At 53.6% G+C, this 18,792-nt stretch overlaps 3 protein-coding genes across 3 annotated transcripts in view; 1 reads left to right on the top strand and 2 right to left on the bottom strand.

The window, feature by feature from the left end:
* Positions 1-1,125: 1,125 nt before the first annotated feature.
* SPATA2 (spermatogenesis associated 2) lies at positions 1,126-3,985 on the top strand (the record flags this gene model as incomplete). Its single annotated transcript, XM_084248036.1, has 2 exons — positions 1,126-1,563; positions 2,756-3,985. The coding sequence occupies exons 1-2, from the start codon at positions 1,228-1,230 to the stop codon at positions 3,983-3,985; spliced, it is 1,566 nt and encodes a 521-aa protein (XP_084104162.1). The 5' UTR covers positions 1,126-1,227.
* Positions 3,986-9,280: 5,295 nt separating this feature from the next.
* On the bottom strand, positions 9,281-9,856 carry LOC311179397 (interferon lambda-1-like; the record flags this gene model as incomplete). Its single annotated transcript, XM_084246609.1, has 1 exon — positions 9,281-9,856. One exon carries the CDS (start codon positions 9,854-9,856, stop codon positions 9,281-9,283), a length of 576 nt encoding a protein of 191 aa, XP_084102735.1.
* An 8,526-nt stretch (positions 9,857-18,382) lies between these two features.
* Positions 18,383-18,792, bottom strand: part of SLC9A8 (solute carrier family 9 member A8) — a 34,901-nt gene continuing 34,491 nt past the window's right edge. The window contains exon 13 of the mRNA XM_084246797.1: positions 18,383-18,572. Within this exon, the coding sequence (XP_084102923.1) occupies positions 18,465-18,572 (108 nt within the window). The 3' untranslated portion in view covers positions 18,383-18,464. The remainder of the gene's footprint in view (positions 18,573-18,792) is intronic.

Below are 18,792 nucleotides of genomic sequence, written 5' to 3' on the forward strand. Positions count from 1 at the left end.
GCCTCCAGGTACTGCTAATATTCCCCCAGCCGCCTTTTTCAGAAGCAAAAACTGAGGCTTGGAGAAGTGGAAAAGTTTGCCTGGCGGCTTGACTTTGGAGTCTGCCATTGCAGCCCTGGTGCTGTTTTGCCTCCCCTAGGCCTGGCAGCCTCCTGCAATGAGTCCAGATTGGTTCCCGCATTGTGGCTCCAAGAACACTGCTGGAGCTGTGCGTGCTCCACTACACGTGGCCAAGCAGACAGCATGAGTGGATAAGTCCTGTGTGTCCCTGCCAGTATGGGGCTATGAAGTGTGTGTAAGGACGGGGTTGCAGGCCACCAGAGGTGGATTAAAGCCCTCTGTTGGGGTTCAGCAGCCAACTTTAAAATTGCAGATACGATCATGTCACTCTCCTCCTTGTTTTCTGCTCTCAGTAGCTTCTCATGGCTCTTTGAATAAAATGCAAAATCCTTGGGAATTGGGGTCCTGCTTTTGTCTGCAGATTGGTCTCCTGCTCTGCTCTCTTCTCACCACTTCAGCCCTATCAGCTTTCTTTCTGTTCACATGCCAACCTCCTTCTTGCCCCAGGAAAGCAGGGTGTGGTGGTTAGGGGCATGGACTTTGGAGCCAAACTCCCTGGGCTCTGATCTCAGCCCTGCCTCTTAATAGTTCAGTAACTTTGGGCAAGTTTCTTAAAGCCTCCATGCCTCAGTTTTTATATCTGGAGGATGGGCATGCCAGTACAGAGATGCAGTAGCCTGTAGAAAGTGCTGATATTATTAGCGCAGGGCCTTCCTCCTGCTACATCTTGCCATCTCTGCCTGTGTCTTTGTCTGGCAAACTCCTCATTCTCTAACCTTCCCTGCCCATGGGGGGCTTTTATAAAACTGTCATCCCACAGGAGATTAGCTGCCCCTAATCATATTTTTCATCAGTGAGCTCAACAAAGTCAAGGATCTCCTCTGTCTTGTCCACCGCAACCTTGCACGTAGTACGTGCTCAGTAACTATTGAACAAAGAGTAGAAAGGGACCCGGTGTGCCCAGTGTGGCTCAGACAAGTGGTGGTTTTTGTGTTGCCTCAGCAGCCCGGCTGGTGTGTGGAGCGGTTTGAGGAATGACGTCCTTGTTCTTCTCCTTCCAGAGCACTCCGCTGGTCCAGGAGGGCCACAGGTCAGGGCTTGCAGCCATGTCCCTGCCTCTGACCCAGAAGCTATGGAGGAGATAAGGTAGCCCCCTTCCTGGCTCGGATGGGGAAGCCCAGTTCAATGGATACAAAATACAAGGATGACTTATTTCGGAAGTACGTGCAGTTTCATGAGGGCAAAGTGGACGCCACCCCCAGCACGCAGCGCCCTGGCAGTGATGAGCACCTGCGGGCAGCCGCCTCGACCCTGCTCAGCCTGCACAATGTGGATCCCTTTTATCGATTCCGGCTGATCCAGTTCTACGAAGTGGTGGAGAGCTCCCTGCGCTCGCTGCGCTCCTCCAGCCTGCAAGCTCTGCACGGCGCCTTCAGCGTGCTGGAAACAGTGGGCATCAATCTCTTCCTCTACCCGTGGAAGAAGGAATTCAGAAGCATCAAGGTAAGGCGTAGGGAAGGGCCCTCCGCACTGACCTCCCTTCTCCCGTCCTACCCCTCCGGTCCGTTCTGAGATTGTACCAGTTTGCCCCTGGACAACCCTGGGTTCCCCGCTTTGAGATAACCACCAGATTTTCCTCCAGGCTCCCCACCTTCCTTGTCTGTCTAGTGATGTCTCTTAACTGGGTCTCTGCCCCGGTAGCTCACACCTCAAGTGGGGAGGTCGGAGAGGTAGGCGGCATCCTGGTTATGCAGGGCCTTGACAGCCAGGGCCCGTGGCTCGCATTTATTCTGCGCGGGCTGCAAAGCTCACCAGGACCAGGGTCAGGTTTACACTTGCAAGAGTGGGGCAGGAGAGCGGCTAGGAGGCTGCCACAGATGTCTGCACTCGCCGAGACAGTTTGGACGAAGTGGTAACAGAGGAGGAAGGAGGCTGTTGAGAGAGAATGGAGAACTGGTATGGTGGCAGTCACGGCTGGGAGTTTCCATCAGGCCAGGCTCTTAAATCGAGCCTGTTCTTCAGACCTTGGCAGAAGTGTCAGAAAGGAAGACAGGCCCGCCTCACCTCACAGCTGCCGATGGGTTTGGTTCTAGACTTCCGCAGTGAGGAAAGCCAACACACGGTAAAGCCAGTCGTAGACTTTTTTGGTTGCCACTGCCTGTCACGGTTACGTTCCCGCTGCAGCGCAGTCTGTTGAGTACGGACAGCAGTGTGTCTGGAAGACTGTGCAGAATTGAAAAACTTGATTGCTAAAAATAATGCTATCATCTGCGCCTTCAGCAAGTTGTAATTTTTCGGGGGGTGTAAAAATCCCAGTATCTGGAGGTGCAGTAAAACTGGTGGCTGTGTTCACGTTGCTCACTGGGGTTCCGCTCTGCTCCCCTCCCTTCACCTGTGCTCGCCCCCTCCCTCCTCCCTGCCGCAGAGCCGCTGCATCCAGGCGGCAGTGGCTTGGTTTCCTCCCCTTAAGAAAGCAGCGATGTGGAGCCCTCCGCACCCCAGCTGCTGAGCGGTGGGCGCTGGAGCCTTGGCCGCCTCCATGAGGGGCGGTTGTGGTCGTGCCCTCCCGCCCCTCTCCCTGCACGCTGGCTTCAGACTTGAGTGTCTTTGCTTTGACACCTCCCGCCGCGCATGTCTGAGAGAAACCCCACCTCTCTCTCTCTCTCTCTCTCTCTGCCCCGCTTGCTTCTTCTAGACCTACACAGGCCCCTTCGTTTATTACGTCAAGTCCACGTTGCTGGAAGAGGACATCCGAGCCATCCTGAATTACATGGGCTATGTGCCCGAGTTGGGGACCGTGTACAAGCTCAAAGAGCTCGTGGAGACCCTCCAGGTCAAGATGGTCTCCTTTGAACTCTTTCTGGCCAAGGTGGAGTGCGAGCAGATGCTGGAAATCCACTCACAAGTCAAGGACAAGGGCTACTCCGAGCTGGACGTGGTGAGCGAGCGCAAGAGCAGCGCCGAGGACGTGCGTGGCTGCTCGGACGCCCTGCGGCGGCGGGCTGAGGGCCGGGAACACCTCACGGCCTCCATGGCGCGGGTGGCGCTCCAGAAGTCGGCCAGCGAGCGGGCGGCCAAGGACTACTACAAGCCCCGCGTGACCAAACCTTCCAGGTCGGTGGACGCCTATGACAGCTACTGGGAGAGCCGGAAGCCGCCCCTGAAGGCCTCCCTGAGCTTGCGGAAGGAGCCGGTGGTGGCGGACCTGGGGGACGACCTCAAGGACGAGATCATCCGCCCATCCCCCTCACTGCTGGCCATGTCCAGCTCCCCGCATGGCAGCCACGATGACCTTCCCTCCCCATCCCCCAGCAACGGCCAGGGCCTGCTGCGCAGCACGTACTTCTCGGCTCAGGATGACGTGGATCTGTACACAGACTCGGAACCCAGGGCCACATACCGAAGGCAAGATGCCCTGCGGCCGGACGTGTGGCTGGTCAGAAACGACGCCCACCCCCTGTACCACAAGCGCTCGCCCCCCGCCAAAGAGTCGGCCCTGTGCAAGTGCCAAAACTGCGGCCTGCCCAGCAGCTCCTCACTCTGCCAGCGCTGCGAGAGCCTGATCACCTGTCCCCCGGCCTCCAAGCCGGGCGCCTTCCCAGGCAAGGCCTCCTCCCACGACAACCTGGCCCAGGGCTCATCTCTGCGGGACAAGTATGTGGGCCAGACTCCGGGCCTCGACCGGCTGCCGCACCTCCACTCAAAATCCAGACCCTCCTCCACCACAGCCACCTCCCGCTGTGGCTTCTGTAACCGCCCGGGCGCCACCAACACCTGCACGCAGTGCTCTAAAGTTTCCTGCGACGCCTGCCTCGGCGCCTACCATTTCGACCCCTGCTGCAAAAAGAGTGAGCTGCACAAGTTCATACCCAACCACCAGCTGAACTACAAGTCCACCCAGTTCTCCCATCTCGTGTACAGATAGACTTGACCATGCGCCTCCCTGCTACAAGGGCTACACCACTGACCTTTCCAGTGTCATGGGGAAGAAGTGTGATGCATTGATCTCAGAAGCAGAGACCTGCCCCTGACCCTGTGGTACGGGGTGAGGGGTGGGGATTGGGGCTGGCTGTACCTTGTAGGAGTTCACTTAGCAATTCAGAGCTTTTAACGGGTGACTCGTCGCCTGACAAGGGAGAGCGTGGCACTTCAGTTCAGATTCATTTTTGCTAATCACTCCACTCCCCGTTCTGGATTTCTCTTGTTCTGTTTTGTTTTGTTTTTTAAGAGCATTTCTATCTCTGCGACTTGCCACGTCTACCCCCACTCCTACCCCCAAGCCAACTTGGACTGGGAAGGGCTTTCCAGGTCACCTCCAAACACCCACCTGGAGCGGCGAGCTAGAGGCCTGTTGGCTTGTGAAATGAGCCCTCCTGCCATACCCGGCCTCTTCCAGGGGCTCAGCCCTTCATTGCTGCCCCCTTCCCAGATACCAGTGTCCCCCACTTGGATGTCCTGCGCCCTGACTTCCCCTCCCCTCTGGGTTCCAGAGGTGAACCGAGACAAGTGTTAGCTGAGTGTCGTCCTGCGGCACCACAGCTCAGTTTAGCCCATGGGGTTGTGACCTTGGCTTCGGCTCAGTAAAGGGTGGACCTTCCACGGCAGGCCCGACTTCCCCCAGTCTGTTTGCACACGCCCCTTTTACTGTACTGTAAATAGATATTTTTGAGATTTATTTTTAAATAAATATCCAACTTGCCATGTGTTTCAGAGTGGTTAAGAGGTTAATTATGTAGCTATTTATAAAAATGTCCTGGTTCATTAGTCTTCCAAAGGGGAGGGAGTCCATGCCCTTCCACCTGGTAGCCTTGCTCACCACAGTTCCAGGCTGGAACAGAGTATGGGGGCGGAGGAGGCACAGAGCCGATGGCGCCGGGTTGGTGGAGAGCCACCGTCTCCCCTCCAGGAAACCTCTACACACCTACCTCCAGTGTGCACTTTGGGGGTCGGTGCGGGCCCTGCGCCTGGGCCCCTGTGGACGGTGAGAGCCTAGTGCTGGCGATTCGGGAACCTCACCCCTCGGAGCTGCAGCCGGTGTTTGCCACTTGCCGGATCGGGGCCTGGCGCTCCGAACTTCCTGAGTCTTGTTTCCGAAAGCACCGTTTGGGATTCCCCCCGCCCAGCCTCCATCTCAGTCCTCTTCTCGTCACCTGCTTCCAGGACTCCTTGCAACTTCTGCAATCTTTTTGCACTAAAAGTGGGCTGGAGTCGGCGTGCACCCACCCGGCAGACCTCTCCTGAGATCCTCGCTGAGCCTCGGCGCTTCCAAACCAGCTCACCCCTCCACTCTTCATGTGAATGACTGACCCTGGATTTTCCTTTTGGGGTGCAGAGCAGGAGTGGGGCAAGAGTTTGAAAATAAAACCGCTTTCTTGTGAATTAATATATTTTAGCCATAGGTGTTTGTGATGTCCAGAGTGTTGAAGGGATTTCCGTGCAGTGGGTTTCTGGAGGTATTCAGCTCTTGAGCAGATTTAAACCTGGCTGAATCCTGAGGCCACTGTGAATTTGCTGATGTTCTTCCAACTCAGTTGAGTGATTTTAAGGTTTTCCAGATCTTCTACTGCTCTTTTTTATATATCTAGTAGATCACGTGTAGATACTCACTGTGTAAATGAAACTGAATTTCACCCAACTTTACTACTAAGACCAGCTCATTCTGGGGCATTCATCTTTGATGTTCTTCCTTTTCACGTTTCAGAAGTGTCGATGCCTGTCCCACTCCTGAGAGCTCTAGTTTTCTAGTTTTCCATTTCTAGATCGCTCTAGCACTACAGTAACAAATCTTTTAACTAACCGTGATGCCACGTAACTTAACTTATACAGCGAACAAAAGCAGGACCGACTCGGTCACCTGGGGGAGCGCGTGCACTGCGTGTCCGTGTCGTCACAGAACACCGCGCCCGCGGACTGGAGTAGGAAATGCTATGGCCGTGCTCGTCTTGGTGTGTATCTTACTGTATGAGGTTGCTGTGATTGAGATAGTTCAATATATGCTAATTTAAAAATGCAAATGTTTTGCATTTGATTTATACCAAGCGTTGAAATGTTGAGAGATGATTTAAAAATAATAAAGTGTCTTCCATTGTTAAATGAAATGTTTGGGGTTTTATGTCCATTCTCCCCACTGCTTTGAATTTTGGGTTGCCTGGATGGCGGTGGGGGGAGGCCGGGGGGTGGGGAGAGGGTATTTGCTTGGGCCGTATCTTAGTTCTTTAGTGACAGAACTCACATTTTCTCTTCTGAGGGGCTGACAAAAATAGCATTTGAGCGCCTCTGGGGGCCAGGCGCTCTCGGCACCCAGATGTTACGCGTGTGCTCCTACGTGACACCCTCTTGTTAGAGGGACAGTTACGACCTCCCCCCGACAGCTGGGGAGACGAGGTGTGTAGAGATCAGCCAGGTTTCCCAAGAGAGACTGCGTGCTGCAGGGAGATGATGGGGGCAGCTGGCAGGTGGTCAGGGGCATTGCAGGCCTTCTTGGCGCTCTCGCTGGTGGTCTCGTCGCTGACACGTCCTCACTGTCCCAGGGACATGTCAAGACCGGGGCGGTGGGGTTTCATCAAGTGACACCAGAAGACAAAATCAGAATACTGGGTACTTACATGCCTAAAAGTTTGCTTTCGGTGAGATGTTCCTTGTCATGAATTGAGTTCTGTTTTTTTTTTTTTTTTTAAGATTTATTTATTTATTTATGCAAGCACTGGGTACAGTCAGAAGCGTGGGAGGGTGAGAGGATTCACCAGAGCCAGAACGGGGAGCAGAGCAGGCAGAAGGACCAAAGTACACTGCTGAGGGGAGCAGCGGGCGGCAGGAGAGGTCCGCGCGCCATGTGGGACCCTCCTCCGGTGGCCGGGGAGCAGCCGGGGATCGAACCGGCGCTGCAGAGGCTGTGGGCAGCTTCGCAACCCAGCGTTCAACCGCTGTGCCACCGGGGAGGCCCTTGAGTTCTCTTTTTAAGAGACCTTCCCACACAGAATGTTGCCACAGCAGGAGTCTGACCACCGTGAGGAAGGACTCCCCTCCTTTAGTCGCAGCGGGCCTGCCGGCTGCAGCCCATTCATGGTCACTTTCGGTGGTTTGGTTTGCATGTGTGTGTTTTATATTTCTTAAGTATATAGTGAGTAAACATTTTTGTTAGAATAAGTAGAGTTTCTACTTTTGTTGGAGTTTATCATAGTGGAAAAATTCTAAATACATTTAGGGCTTTGGTTATACATTATTTATATTTGACTTTTAAACATAACACTGGGAAAAACAAATTGCATTTAGTGTTTTAAATTATAATTGGCATTTGTAATTTTACCTAATAAAGTATTTGTGATCTAGTCAAAAAAAAAAATACACATTGAAGAGCATCATGAAAAAAATTAACTCCACTCTGAATTTTTTTCAATCCCTGTAATGCCTCAAGGAGGAAGTCAGCTCAGTGCCAGCTTGTCTCAGCAGAGAAAGTAGGCGTCAGGCTCAGAGGCTTCAGCAGAATCTTTGCTGAGTTTCCAGTTACTTCTATTTAAGGCAGGCCATACCTCTTTTCCATTTACAGCAATTGTAAGAATCACTTTAAAAATCAGTTTGAGGTGTTTTCTAAAATGAAAGCTGACTTAAAAGCAAAATATGGCCACCTCTTAAGGGTGGAGAGCAGCTGTGGGCCCTGCTTTTAGGCCTTTGTGCCTGTGATGTTGACCACCGCTGGAATTATCCCTGCGAGGTGGTCCAGCTGTCCAGGAAGAGACCCTACAGGTTTCTGCATTGCAAGCACTGGCTGGCCAAATGACCAGGCCTCGGGCCAGACCAGGGCCCAGGTGCTGAGCTTTGCTGTCAGTGCCGGCACAGGAAATGGCACTGCCTTCCTGGGGGCCTGGAGCAGCGGCTTCCTAGAGAGGAACACGCAGCCTGGGAGAGCCGGGGAAGCCAGAGGCTCACTCCGCATCTGAGGTGGAGCGGAGCTGAGACCTCAGAGCAGGTTGCTTGATTTGTATATGTAAATGACAAGCATATTTAAACCGCGGCAGGCCCACCAGCTGCACGTTAGCTCTGCTGCCAATCTGTGGTATCTTGCACACCTGATCACCATTCTCAGTGGGACGAGAGCGGTAGCAGACACTGCCGGTCGTACCCCAATCTCCATTTATCCCTTCCTCCCTAATTAATAGAAGCCCTGATTTTCAGACCATTTTCCAGGCCATCCAGAAAAAATGCCTTTCCCAGCCTCCCATGCAGCCAGCACTGTTGCATGACTGACTGCTCCCTGGGATGGGAAAGTGCTCTGTGGGGCTTCGGAGACACGTCCTTCAAGGGAAGGAGTTTGTCCTTCGTCCACCCTCCATCTCCTTCCCGGCTGTGATGGCTGGAATGGGCGGCCGGATGAATGCAGAGGTGGTGGCAGGAAGGGGCTGGGTCCCTGATGCTTAGGAGGCTGCCATCACTTCCAGGCTGCCTTCCTCTCTGGCTCCAGAGAGAAATGAGGAACTTGCTTAAGCTATACCTCTTCTATTTGCTTATTTAAAAAACCTTCCACTGGCAAAGAAGTGAGTATGATGAGCCCCACGCGTGCCGCGCCCAGCTTCAGCAGTCCACGTGCCCAGCTTGTGGCCACTTGATTTCCTCGCTGCCCGTCCATCCCCTTCCCCACGCCTCAATTCCTCGGAAGCACATTCCAAGCATCAATTTCATTTCCGGCTATTTCACTATATACATTTCAAGACAAGGACTTTGAAAATAGGATTAACACCATTTTTATTACAATTTTTATTACATTTTTATTACATTTCCTTAATGGCAGATATTTCCGTGCTCCTCATGTCCAGTTGCTTTAGAAACCCGTATTTTGAGAAGTTTGTATCAGGGCCTAAATCAAGTCTCTAAAGATCTTTAACTCACTTTTACTCTACTGGCCCGCCTTACACACTCTTTTCTTCCTTGACATGTGTCTATCGAAGACTCGGCCACATTGTCCTTCAGAATCTGCCCGCCTGAAATGGCTGATCAGGGTCCCTGCTGTTGTTGCGCATGTTGTTCTCTCATCTGAAGATTGGAGGTCGTCTCCCCCCCCCCAATTCCTTATTGCTTATTTGTCCATATTGTAAACAGGTAGAAAAATAAACATTTCGTATAGATACAATAAATAAGAGGTGAGAAGAAATAACTTAAAGCAGACATGGGGCTTGGCGCATAAATAGAGTCTAGGGCCCAGGTGGGCTGGGCTGGGCCGGTTTTCTCATGTTCGCTGGTGTCCACTGGTAACACATTTCAGGTCCTGTGTGAGGAGGCGGAAGAGGTTGAACGTGACAGAGGCTTCCAGGCAGCTCTGGGACTCCTCCTTCGAGGCCTTCTGGAGCCGGTGCAGCCAGTGCTGGAGGCGGCCCCGGGGCCTGGGGCCTGCTGTGGGTGGAGCCGGGACACAGGCCTGGAGCTCCGAGTGGATGTGCCGCAAGGTGCGAAGGGGCTGGTCCAGGACAGCCCCCAGGGACGAGTTGGTCAGGCCCCCCAGGACCTTCAGCGTCAGGTCTAGCTCAGCCTCCAAGGCGACAGGGCGCTCCCACACCTGCAGGTGCTTCAGGTCCCTGGTCCTGGGGAAGGGGCGAGTGGTGCAGCTCCAGTTCTTCATGGAGAGCGATTCTTCCAGGGCACCCTTGGCCTTCCTGAAGGCGTCCAGCTCCCTCGGCGACAGAGATCGGAACCTGCCTATGTGGCAGTTCCTCCTGTTTGTGATGGGCTTGGAAGTGGGGACAGGGCCTGCGCTGGCCAGAGCCACCACCACCACCACGGTCAGCCAGATGCACGTCATGGCCATGGTTGGAGCTCAGCTGCTTCCCCAGCTGCATGGCTCTTTTTAGCCAGGCACCCTGGGCAGCCCCACTGATGTTCGTAAACAGAAAAGGCAATTGGGAATGTCCACTTTGAGAAGGCATGAGTGGGTGGGGCCAGTCAGAGCCAGGTGAGTAGACAGGTGTGGGCGGGACCAGGTGAACCTGGATCTTCACAGAGAAGGGAACTGAAATTCAACTGCAGGAGAGAGCCTTGTATCTGAGAAGTCCCGCGGCCTGAAGAACCTCCAGTGATGACTCCCTGGGAAAACCTGCCACTAGCTGACTTTGGGGAGCCGGTGACTGAGGCTGAGGCAGTGGAGGGATAGGAAACCAGCTTGAGGACTCTCCCTGGTGGGGCAGGGACTTTCGTGGGAGAAGTAGGTGGGAAACTTCCCCATGGTGGTGGGATGTGAGTCTGCACATGTGATAGAATTGTTACAGAAGCATATGCACGTGTGAACACACACACACACACACACACGAATCTGGGCAGGGTTGTTGGATGGTACCGACGGCAGTTTCCTGGTTGTGGCAGCGCTCTCTAGTGGCGCCAGATGTCACACTGGGGAAACTGGGTGCAGTGCTACATGGGGGCCTGACTGGATTTTTTTTTCCACTTCCCATACATCTATGATTCTATTTTGAAAAAGTCAAAGCAAACGCCTATCTACTATTCGGCTGCCAGTGGTATGGTTTGAGGAGGGCAAGCGCTCAATTCTCTCCTTTTATTTTTACTGAATATAATGAATCAATGCCTTAGAATCTGCCAACAGTGACTATTTTTTTGTTTGGAAGTGTCACAAACTCATTGATTTCAGCATATTTTAAGTATTCCTGCCCATTGCATTATTGTTGTTATTGATGCTCAAATTCCTGTCTGTGGCTTCCTCAAGGCTTCAAGGACGCAAATCTCCTGAGTCCTGCTGACATGGCCTTGGAACCTTCGATTGCTTCTTCCTTCTCCGCCATGACGAGGGGCTCCAGGCTCATCTTGTGTGTTTCCTGCCCAGATCCTGGAGCCAAGTGTTTCCCCAGAGTCCTGGGTCCTTTACTGCAAAGTTACGTATTTGGGAGCAAGGGATGATCCCTGTCTCGGGTTGCTCACTGTTTCTAGGTCTTGTCAAAGGGTAGAGCCAGGAATAGATTTACATTAAAAAAATAATAATCACAAGTTCACACACTTTAAAATTCAGGACCATAGCCTCATTTCTGCCCTCCCCCACCCGTGCTAAGAATTTTGGTTCTCAAGGCCTGCGGGGATGCCATTACCAATTTTGATCTTACCACTCAGCACTAAAACTTACCTGATGGGTAGGTTGGGGTCAGGGTCGGGGGCAGCTGGCTTAGTCACTCCGCCCCCTCCACCAGAGTCAGGGAGGACAGAGGTGCATTTGCAAATTGGCACAAATGATGAACTGGTTCCCTGCTGCCATGTTAGGAAAAGCAGCTTCAAGATACAGGGGAAGCCAGGGTGTGGGTAGCACAGTTTAAGTGCAAACCCTCCCTTGTCTCCCCTCCCCAGGGGGGCCCTTGGTGTCTATCCTCCAGCCTTGCTTCACGCTTGTCCACATCCTAAGAACCATTGTTTACACGGCTTTATGGGTACCTCTTCCACTGCCTTCTGCCAGCTTGCTTCCCGGCTCCCTCACATTGTAGATTTACCCACATTGATGCCTGCGCTTTGGTGTCATCACTGGGGAGTCGTGTCCCCAGGTTCCTGTGCCGTGGCTTATGCGTTCTCCCAGCGAGGAACATTCAGGTGGTTTCTCATGATTTGCTTTTACGAACATCCTCATAGGTGTCTGCTGTGCATGAGTAAGGGCAGGGGTGGGCAAATGGGCTTTATGTGTCAATTTTTGGCTTTATGTCCCAAGGGACCAGAAAAAAAATTATATAGGTACTTATAATGAGGGAAAATAAATTTCCATAATTTTGTTATGAAAAAATTTCAAAACTTTATGGACGTTGGAATTTGAATTTCACGTCATGAAACACTGTTCTTTTGATTTTTTTTCCCCCAACCATTTGAAACCCTTTAAAAACCTCAGCACTCTCGTAGTACAAAAATAAGAGGCAGTTGGGTCTCTCTGGTGGTGCAAGGGGTTAAGTCTCAGCACTATGAAGCTACCTGCAGCCACTGTGGCATTAGTTCGATCCCCGGCCAGGGAGCTACCCACATGGCGCAGCAGACCTCTCCTGTCTCTCCACTGCTCCCCTCAGCAGTGTATTTCAGTCAGTCTGTCTGTTCTGCTCCCCACTCTGTCTCTGGTGGATTCTCTCATCCCCCGCATCTCTGGCCTGCACCCCAGCTCTTATATGCATATATAAATAAAATAAATCTTAAAAAAAAATAGGAGGCAGACTGGACTGGGCCCAAGGCGGTCTTTGCCCATCCCTGCTGACTAGGGCTTAAGCCCTGGAGGGGCTGCTGGGGTGAAGGGTCATGGGTGTCTCTGACTTCAACAGGCATTGCTAGAAGCTCTGCAAAGTGGCTTTTCTATTTGGATTTTCATCAGAGCTCTTGAGACTCCTTCTCTGGTGCTCTTTATACCAAAGTTGAAACGTGGCATATCCAAAATTTTTCCTATATATATATATATATATACACACACACACACACACACACACCATAATTTAAATTTTAGAGGCTATTGCTGTATATGTTGTTTTGAAATATGCTTTTCTTACCTCATGAAGTTGTGTCGGTATTATTTTTGTTTTGCCTGACATAAAATCTAAGCAGAAGCGGCACAGTTAGAACATGCATTGTCTCCCGTGGTAGCGGGAGGGAGGACAGTTCCAGGGCCGCTAACCCCTTGGTCCGGCAGTGTCACTACGAACTCTCAGGCCTCCTGTCTCTGCTCGGCCCTCCTTGGCATGTGGTGGATAACTTCCCTGGCTGCAGCAGGTCCAGGCTCACATCCTCACTCTCCCTGACAGTCTCCTTGACGCTGAGGAAACAGCTCTAGAAACTCCCCAAGATGTTGCTTCATCCTCCTGTCAGAATTACATCATAGGCCCGTTCCACAGTCAGCCTCGGGCAGGAGAGTGGAATGACCAGATGTGGCGTGGACTGGGGACGGGCCCCGCTTCTCCTTGAAGTGCATGGCCACCCATTACATAAAAATGGCGTCTCCTGGCAAAGATGGCAGGGCATGGGTAGAAGGAAATGGTGGTTAGGTGGCAACCTGACCTGCTGTTTGGGGTTAATATGTATTTGAACAAGGGTTTGTGTGTTTTAAAAAGCATGTGCAGTGAGTCCTCACTTAGCATTGTCTGCGGGTTCTTAGAAACAGCAACTTGCAGTGACACAACCGATAGCAAAGGTCCTGAGATAACGTGGCTTTGGCTAGGATTGTTTTTTCCCAACATTATGACGTAATGTTGAACAAAACAATGTTATCTGAGGACGTGCTGTGCTAAAACCTCTATTCCTTGCATTTTACTTGTCTTGAAATCTCAGCATTTAAGAAGAGGGTGAAATTTTTCTCTCTAAAGGTGGCAAGATGCTGGCCTAGTAAGCTGTGAGCACTTCCGTGTCCTTAGGTCTTGAATTGCTGATTAATATTCTCTCATCTCACCAATCCCCATATCCATGGACAGAGATTGTTTTCAATTTTTCCTCCTTACAGGTATCACAAAGATGATTTATTTTTGGAGCTAAATGTTTGTGCACATTCCTTTTGTCCTTGGAGGGGACCTGCTGGGTCAAAGTATAGGACACTTTAGCTTTTGCTAGATGTCCCCATGTTGGCCTCCAAAAAGTTGGAACCATCTGGCCCTCTTGCCAGCAGGTAGGAGCGCACAGATCAACTCTGCCGGCAGGTTAACCAACTACACTTTTGTGGTCTTTTTTTGGTGAGCAAAGACCTGTTTTCTTCCCCATTTGCATCAGGGTATTACCAGAGGTGCCTGTGAGGCCAGGCTGAGGCGAAGGTCCCCAGGTGTCCCCCAGCTGGGTAGGGGCCTGGCTGATGCCTGCCTGCTCTCCTGCAGGCCCACAAGTATTCATGAAGAGAACTCCCATATATGGGGCCCTGTCTGCAGGACCCCAAGTTCACTGCCCTGAGACTCCCACTGCCCTTTGTGTTTCCTCCCTGGATCCTGAACAAATGTCTTTTCCAGGGGAAGGCAGAGAGCCATGTTATTTCTTGGGGTGGGGGATGCTCCACCAGGCCTGCAGGCCAACTGGGGCCAGTGACCTGGTGTGAGCCCTCCTGTCCAGGCAGCTTTCTGACTTCCTTTTTTTTTTAAAGATTTTTTTATTTATTCATACAAGAACTGGGGTACAGGTCAGAGGCACCGGAGGGTGAGAGAATTCACCAGAGACAGAGTGGGGAGCAGAACAGGCCGACGAACTGCAGACACTGCTGAGAGGAACAGCAGGCGAGACAGGAGAGGTCTGCCTCGCCATGTGGGATTCTCTCTGGCCAGCCGGGATCGAACCCGCACCGCAGAGGCTGTGGACAGCTTCACAATGTGGCGCTCAACCTGCTGCGCCACCAGGGAGGCCCCAGCTTTCTGACTTCTAAGGAAAAGACTTCTTCCCTTGCTTGCTCCACCACCTTGAGCATTATCTAGGGGTTAGAAACATTTTCTAGGAGTGAGAAGGTTGAAATGTGGATGACAAGCCCCAGTTCGCTCAGTGACAAGTGCCACTGGGTGCTCACTGGGAAGCCATCCTCCCGTTACCACCACCAGGACTCGGCTTCGCTCAGCGCAACTCCATGGCCAGCACCCTCTGCAGAAAGCCTTGGGCCTCTGCTTTCTATTTGCCAGAGTTCCCATCACCCAGTGCCATCACCCCTGCAGCTTCTTATGGTAGAGAAGTCTTCCCTCTGAGCCCAGGTCGCCATCAAAGGTGGCAAAGGGGAGTCGATGAGGGCCATGTGGGCCTCACGTCCAGCCCTTAGCTCCACTCTTGGCTCGGCAGCCCTGATACAGGTAGAGTCTGGGTGTTATTCCCACCGGCCCCTTACTTCTTTGGCTGAGGGGGAGGGGCCGGGGATGAAATTCGGGGTTGGAAGGACTAAGGTGTGGTTCTTGCCTCTGGGCCAGAAGGTTCATGCCTGGTGTCAGGTGGATCCTGCCTGGTTTTGATTTACCGCACATTTGTTTGCACCTGGTACCTCGAGCAGCTCTAGAGGTCTCTGGAAGTGGAAGCGGGTAGACCCGCTTAAGACTTCCACAGGTGACCAGGGGCTGTGGAGGAGCCCCCAGCGCAGGTGGCTGTGCCTGGGAAGATCAGTGGGTTCCTGGTTCCACACACAGGCAAAGGCCCAGCAGGGGCGAATCTGCACCCCAGGAGAGCCCTGGGGAAGTGGGTCCCTAGCACCTGCGAGGAAAAGCAGGCTGGAGGCTGGGTCTGGTCTGAGCCAGCCTCTCAGCCTCACCTACTCCTCACTGAGGGGCACAGGCGGGAGTCAACCCTGGCTCCTACCCACTGGGCAATGCTTCGCTGGCAAGATGGCTGCCGCTGGCCTGGAGGGGCAGGGTCTAGGGCTGTGGCCACACGTTCACAAAGTTCCTGAACACAAACGAGGCCTGATCGAAGTCAGGAGCATTCACTTTTATTTCTAGAGCAGTTTCCACCCTCCCCTGAATTCTGTAGAGTCCAGCGAGGTGAAGCAGGGCCCAGGCTCAGCAGCTCCCCCTCCCAGTGCTGCCCCCTGGCCCTCCCCACTGAAGCCCCATCAAGAGAGCAGCTAATCATTTCTCAGGAGTCGGCACCTGACAAGCCCCCCACCACTCACTTGGGGAGGGCAAAGGATGTGCCTGGTCTTCCCACAGGCCCTTAAAGCAAATAAAAAAGCAGTACTGAAAAAAAAATCCTTCAGTAAGTCTGCAACCCAAAGTCATCTGGTTTGTAAGGAGCCATCACGGCCGGTCGGTTTGGCGCAGGAGAGTGAGCACCAGGAAGGCGGCTCTTCCACGTGACTGACAGGTTCTGGGCCCACGTCCCACGGGCTGGCCACCCATCCACACGTCCCCGTGCAACCTCAGAGGCCCAGGGGCCGCAGCAGCATCCAAGCACCTCACTCACCCTGTGGTCAGGGCAGCTGTGCAGAGCAGCAGAGACCAACTCACAGGTAAGGAAGGCTTTTTCCCTTCTGGGTTCTGTCAGCGGGGTGGGGAAGGGGAAGGGTGGGGTGCACCAGCAGAAACAAGAAAGCCTGCCTCCTTCTGTCACATGCCCAGTGATGATGAAATTCCCTGGACTTGTAACTCCATTTGTGTGAGAAACGGCAGAAGCCTAAATGGAAGGGAGTCTGGCTACTCACTCTCTTTCAGCCTTGACTCTGACAGTGGTGTTTTCACTAAAACACACTGCCTGGGGCTTCGGAGACTGGGTTCCTGCTGCAGCAACTTCTTGTGCTTCTGGCTGTTGTATCAGGAACATTCGGGTTTGATTTCCTACCCACCAGGCAGCAGGAGAAACATGTCTCTCCTGCATCCTGGAGGGATGGGAGAAGGACCAGGGAGGCTTGTTCCTTTTGTGCACTTAAGATTCTCACAAGATAAGTCATGCCTGCATCTCTGATGGCCGTGATTTGGCTGAGGAGAAGCTGCCCATCACCCTACCCCCCTTCCCGCTTCCCACCGAAGCAGAGTGGGAACCTGGCTCTGGCCAGCCCGCTGGGGACACGGCCAAGCGTGCAGGGGGCCTCAGACCCCGCCCCCGCGCCCAGGTGTTGACAAAGCCTCCCTTTTCCACTAAAAGGAAGGAGAGGACAGGGGCCAGAATCACCCATTGCATTCCTCCTCCGTGTGGAGTAAAATGACCCTGTTTGGCTCCCATGATGGGGTTAAGAGGGGGCTTACAAAGAGAACAATGGCCATATTGTAGCTGTACCAATTTCAAATTTACTTTTCATGCATAAAAAGGAATCTGCATGCTTCCTGCCTGCCTGGCCTCACGGTGACACTCCCGGGCAGAGGGGAAGTGTGCGGGCAGGGGCCTGGCCCGTGGGCTGGCACATGGTCCAGGAGGGTCCACAGCCACACTGCCTGAGGCAGACAGGATGGAACCTACTTGCTACCAGCCTGGGCGCCATGCTGCCCACATGGGCCCACTGTGTCCCCATGGAGAACCAAGGACATGCACATGATGAATCAAACCATCTGGAGGCTGCTGAACCCCAAGGCTCCCGCTGGGACCTGAGCCGCGTTACGAGAACTGCCAGCGGCTGTAGGTGAGCAAAGGTAAGCAGGTAGGAGGCTTGTTAAGGGGCAGGAAGGAGCAAAAATCGGTAATTCCATTTCATCTGGACATGATTGGCAGCTCCTCACCTTGCGATGGCCTCGTGATGGGGATTTTAGGATGGAGTGGGGGGAGGGAGAGAGAGAGACAGACACACAGAGAGACTCTGTGTGTGTGTGTGTGTGTGTGTGTGTGAGAAATAGAGAGAGAGAGAGAGAGAGAGAGAAAGAGCACGAGCCAGTGAGCCGGCAGTCAGCTCAGGGCAAGCAGGCAGGCAGGTTCCTGATGCACCAGGTGCAGGTCGCTGCAGTCCCCAGTAGAGTGGGAAGGGAGGAGCAGCGGGCACTGTTGCTCTGGCCCCAGCCAGGACCCTGGCATGGGGGACAAATGGCACTCGGGACAGTAAAGAACTGGGAGAGGGAAAGGAAATGCTGATGAGCAGTGAAGGGGCAGCAGGTAAGTAGAGGGCAGACACCTTGGGGCTCAGGAAAAGGGGCCTCTAGACAAACCAGAGCCTAGGAGGCTGGCCAGGCCAGGCTCTCCAGTGTGAAAGTGCTTGAACTGCAGGCCCCGGAAAGCCCTGTACCTCTAGCTTTTCCCTCTAGAGGGCGCTCTGACCCCACAGAATGGGCTCAACCACCTTAAAGAAACCTAGGGGTGCAGCTTCCAAGGGGCTCTAGAGCCAGCCTGCGCCCGCCCGCCAGGCACCCGTGTAAACATTCATAGCCCTGCCGGGAGGCTGGACTGTAGTGCGGCCACAGCCAGCGAGGTACCTGTGAGAGTAACCACAAAAAAGCTGCCTCCATTTTTCTTTCCCGAGGGAGTTCAGGCGCCATCACAAAGGGGAGTGAGGTTTTCAAGATTTCTGGGCCTGCCACTTAGGCCGGGATTGTTGCCGCTGTGGCTAGAGGCACCTGGAGGTAGGCCCCTCGGGACGGGCACCCGCAGCTGGTGCTCTGGCACAGGCACCCACTTGGGCAGCCCCAGCGGCTCCTGGGCAGGTGGGGAAGGCAGTGGCTGGGAATGGCGGGAATGGCAAGCCAGGGATCCCTCGCGCACCCCAGCCATGGCGGCTCCACGCAGAGCTGCTCCTCTCAGGCATCTTGGCTGGAGGGCCGCTCAGTCTGGTGGCAGAAGCTGAAGGAAATGTTTACCTGGACAGGTGGCCTCCATCTAAAGGCTGAGAAGCACATGGAGAGCAGAGGACTGGCTCAGGGTGGAGTGGGAAGATGACAAGTTTCAGAAGCCAGCTGGCTCCCAAGGCCTGGAAAGTTCTGGGTGAAAGTTCTCGGCCTCTACTTCACTCCGCCTCCTCCCCCTTGCAGAGGCTGCCAGATGTCCATCCTCGCTGTCCATCCTGGGCGCCGTGGAGGCTGCGGCACCTGGTGCTGTCACAGCAGCTCCTGCTCGTCGTCCTCAGAGCCAGAGGGGCCCTGGCGCACCTCCTCGTACCACTTGTTGGTGAGGGTTTTCATTTGGATGCGCCCGTGGTGGAGGTCCTGGGCAGGAGATACAAGCGAGCCTTGTCAGGACAGGGTCAGGGCGAGGAAGGAGAGAGCTGTTCTGTACCTTGCGGGGGGGACAGCAGGCAGGCCGGCCGGCCACTGGGAACCTCAGTGTTAACTGACTAACTTGAGCCAGCCCTGGGCTTTGTGGGGGTACAGAGACAGGCTGTCACTCGGAAACAGGAGCAGGAGGCAGGATGGGGTGATTAAAAAT

The sequence above is a fragment of the Talpa europaea genome (genome assembly GCF_964194135.1).
Source record: "Talpa europaea genome assembly, chromosome: 11".
NCBI classification, from domain to species: Eukaryota; Metazoa; Chordata; class Mammalia; order Eulipotyphla; family Talpidae; genus Talpa; species Talpa europaea.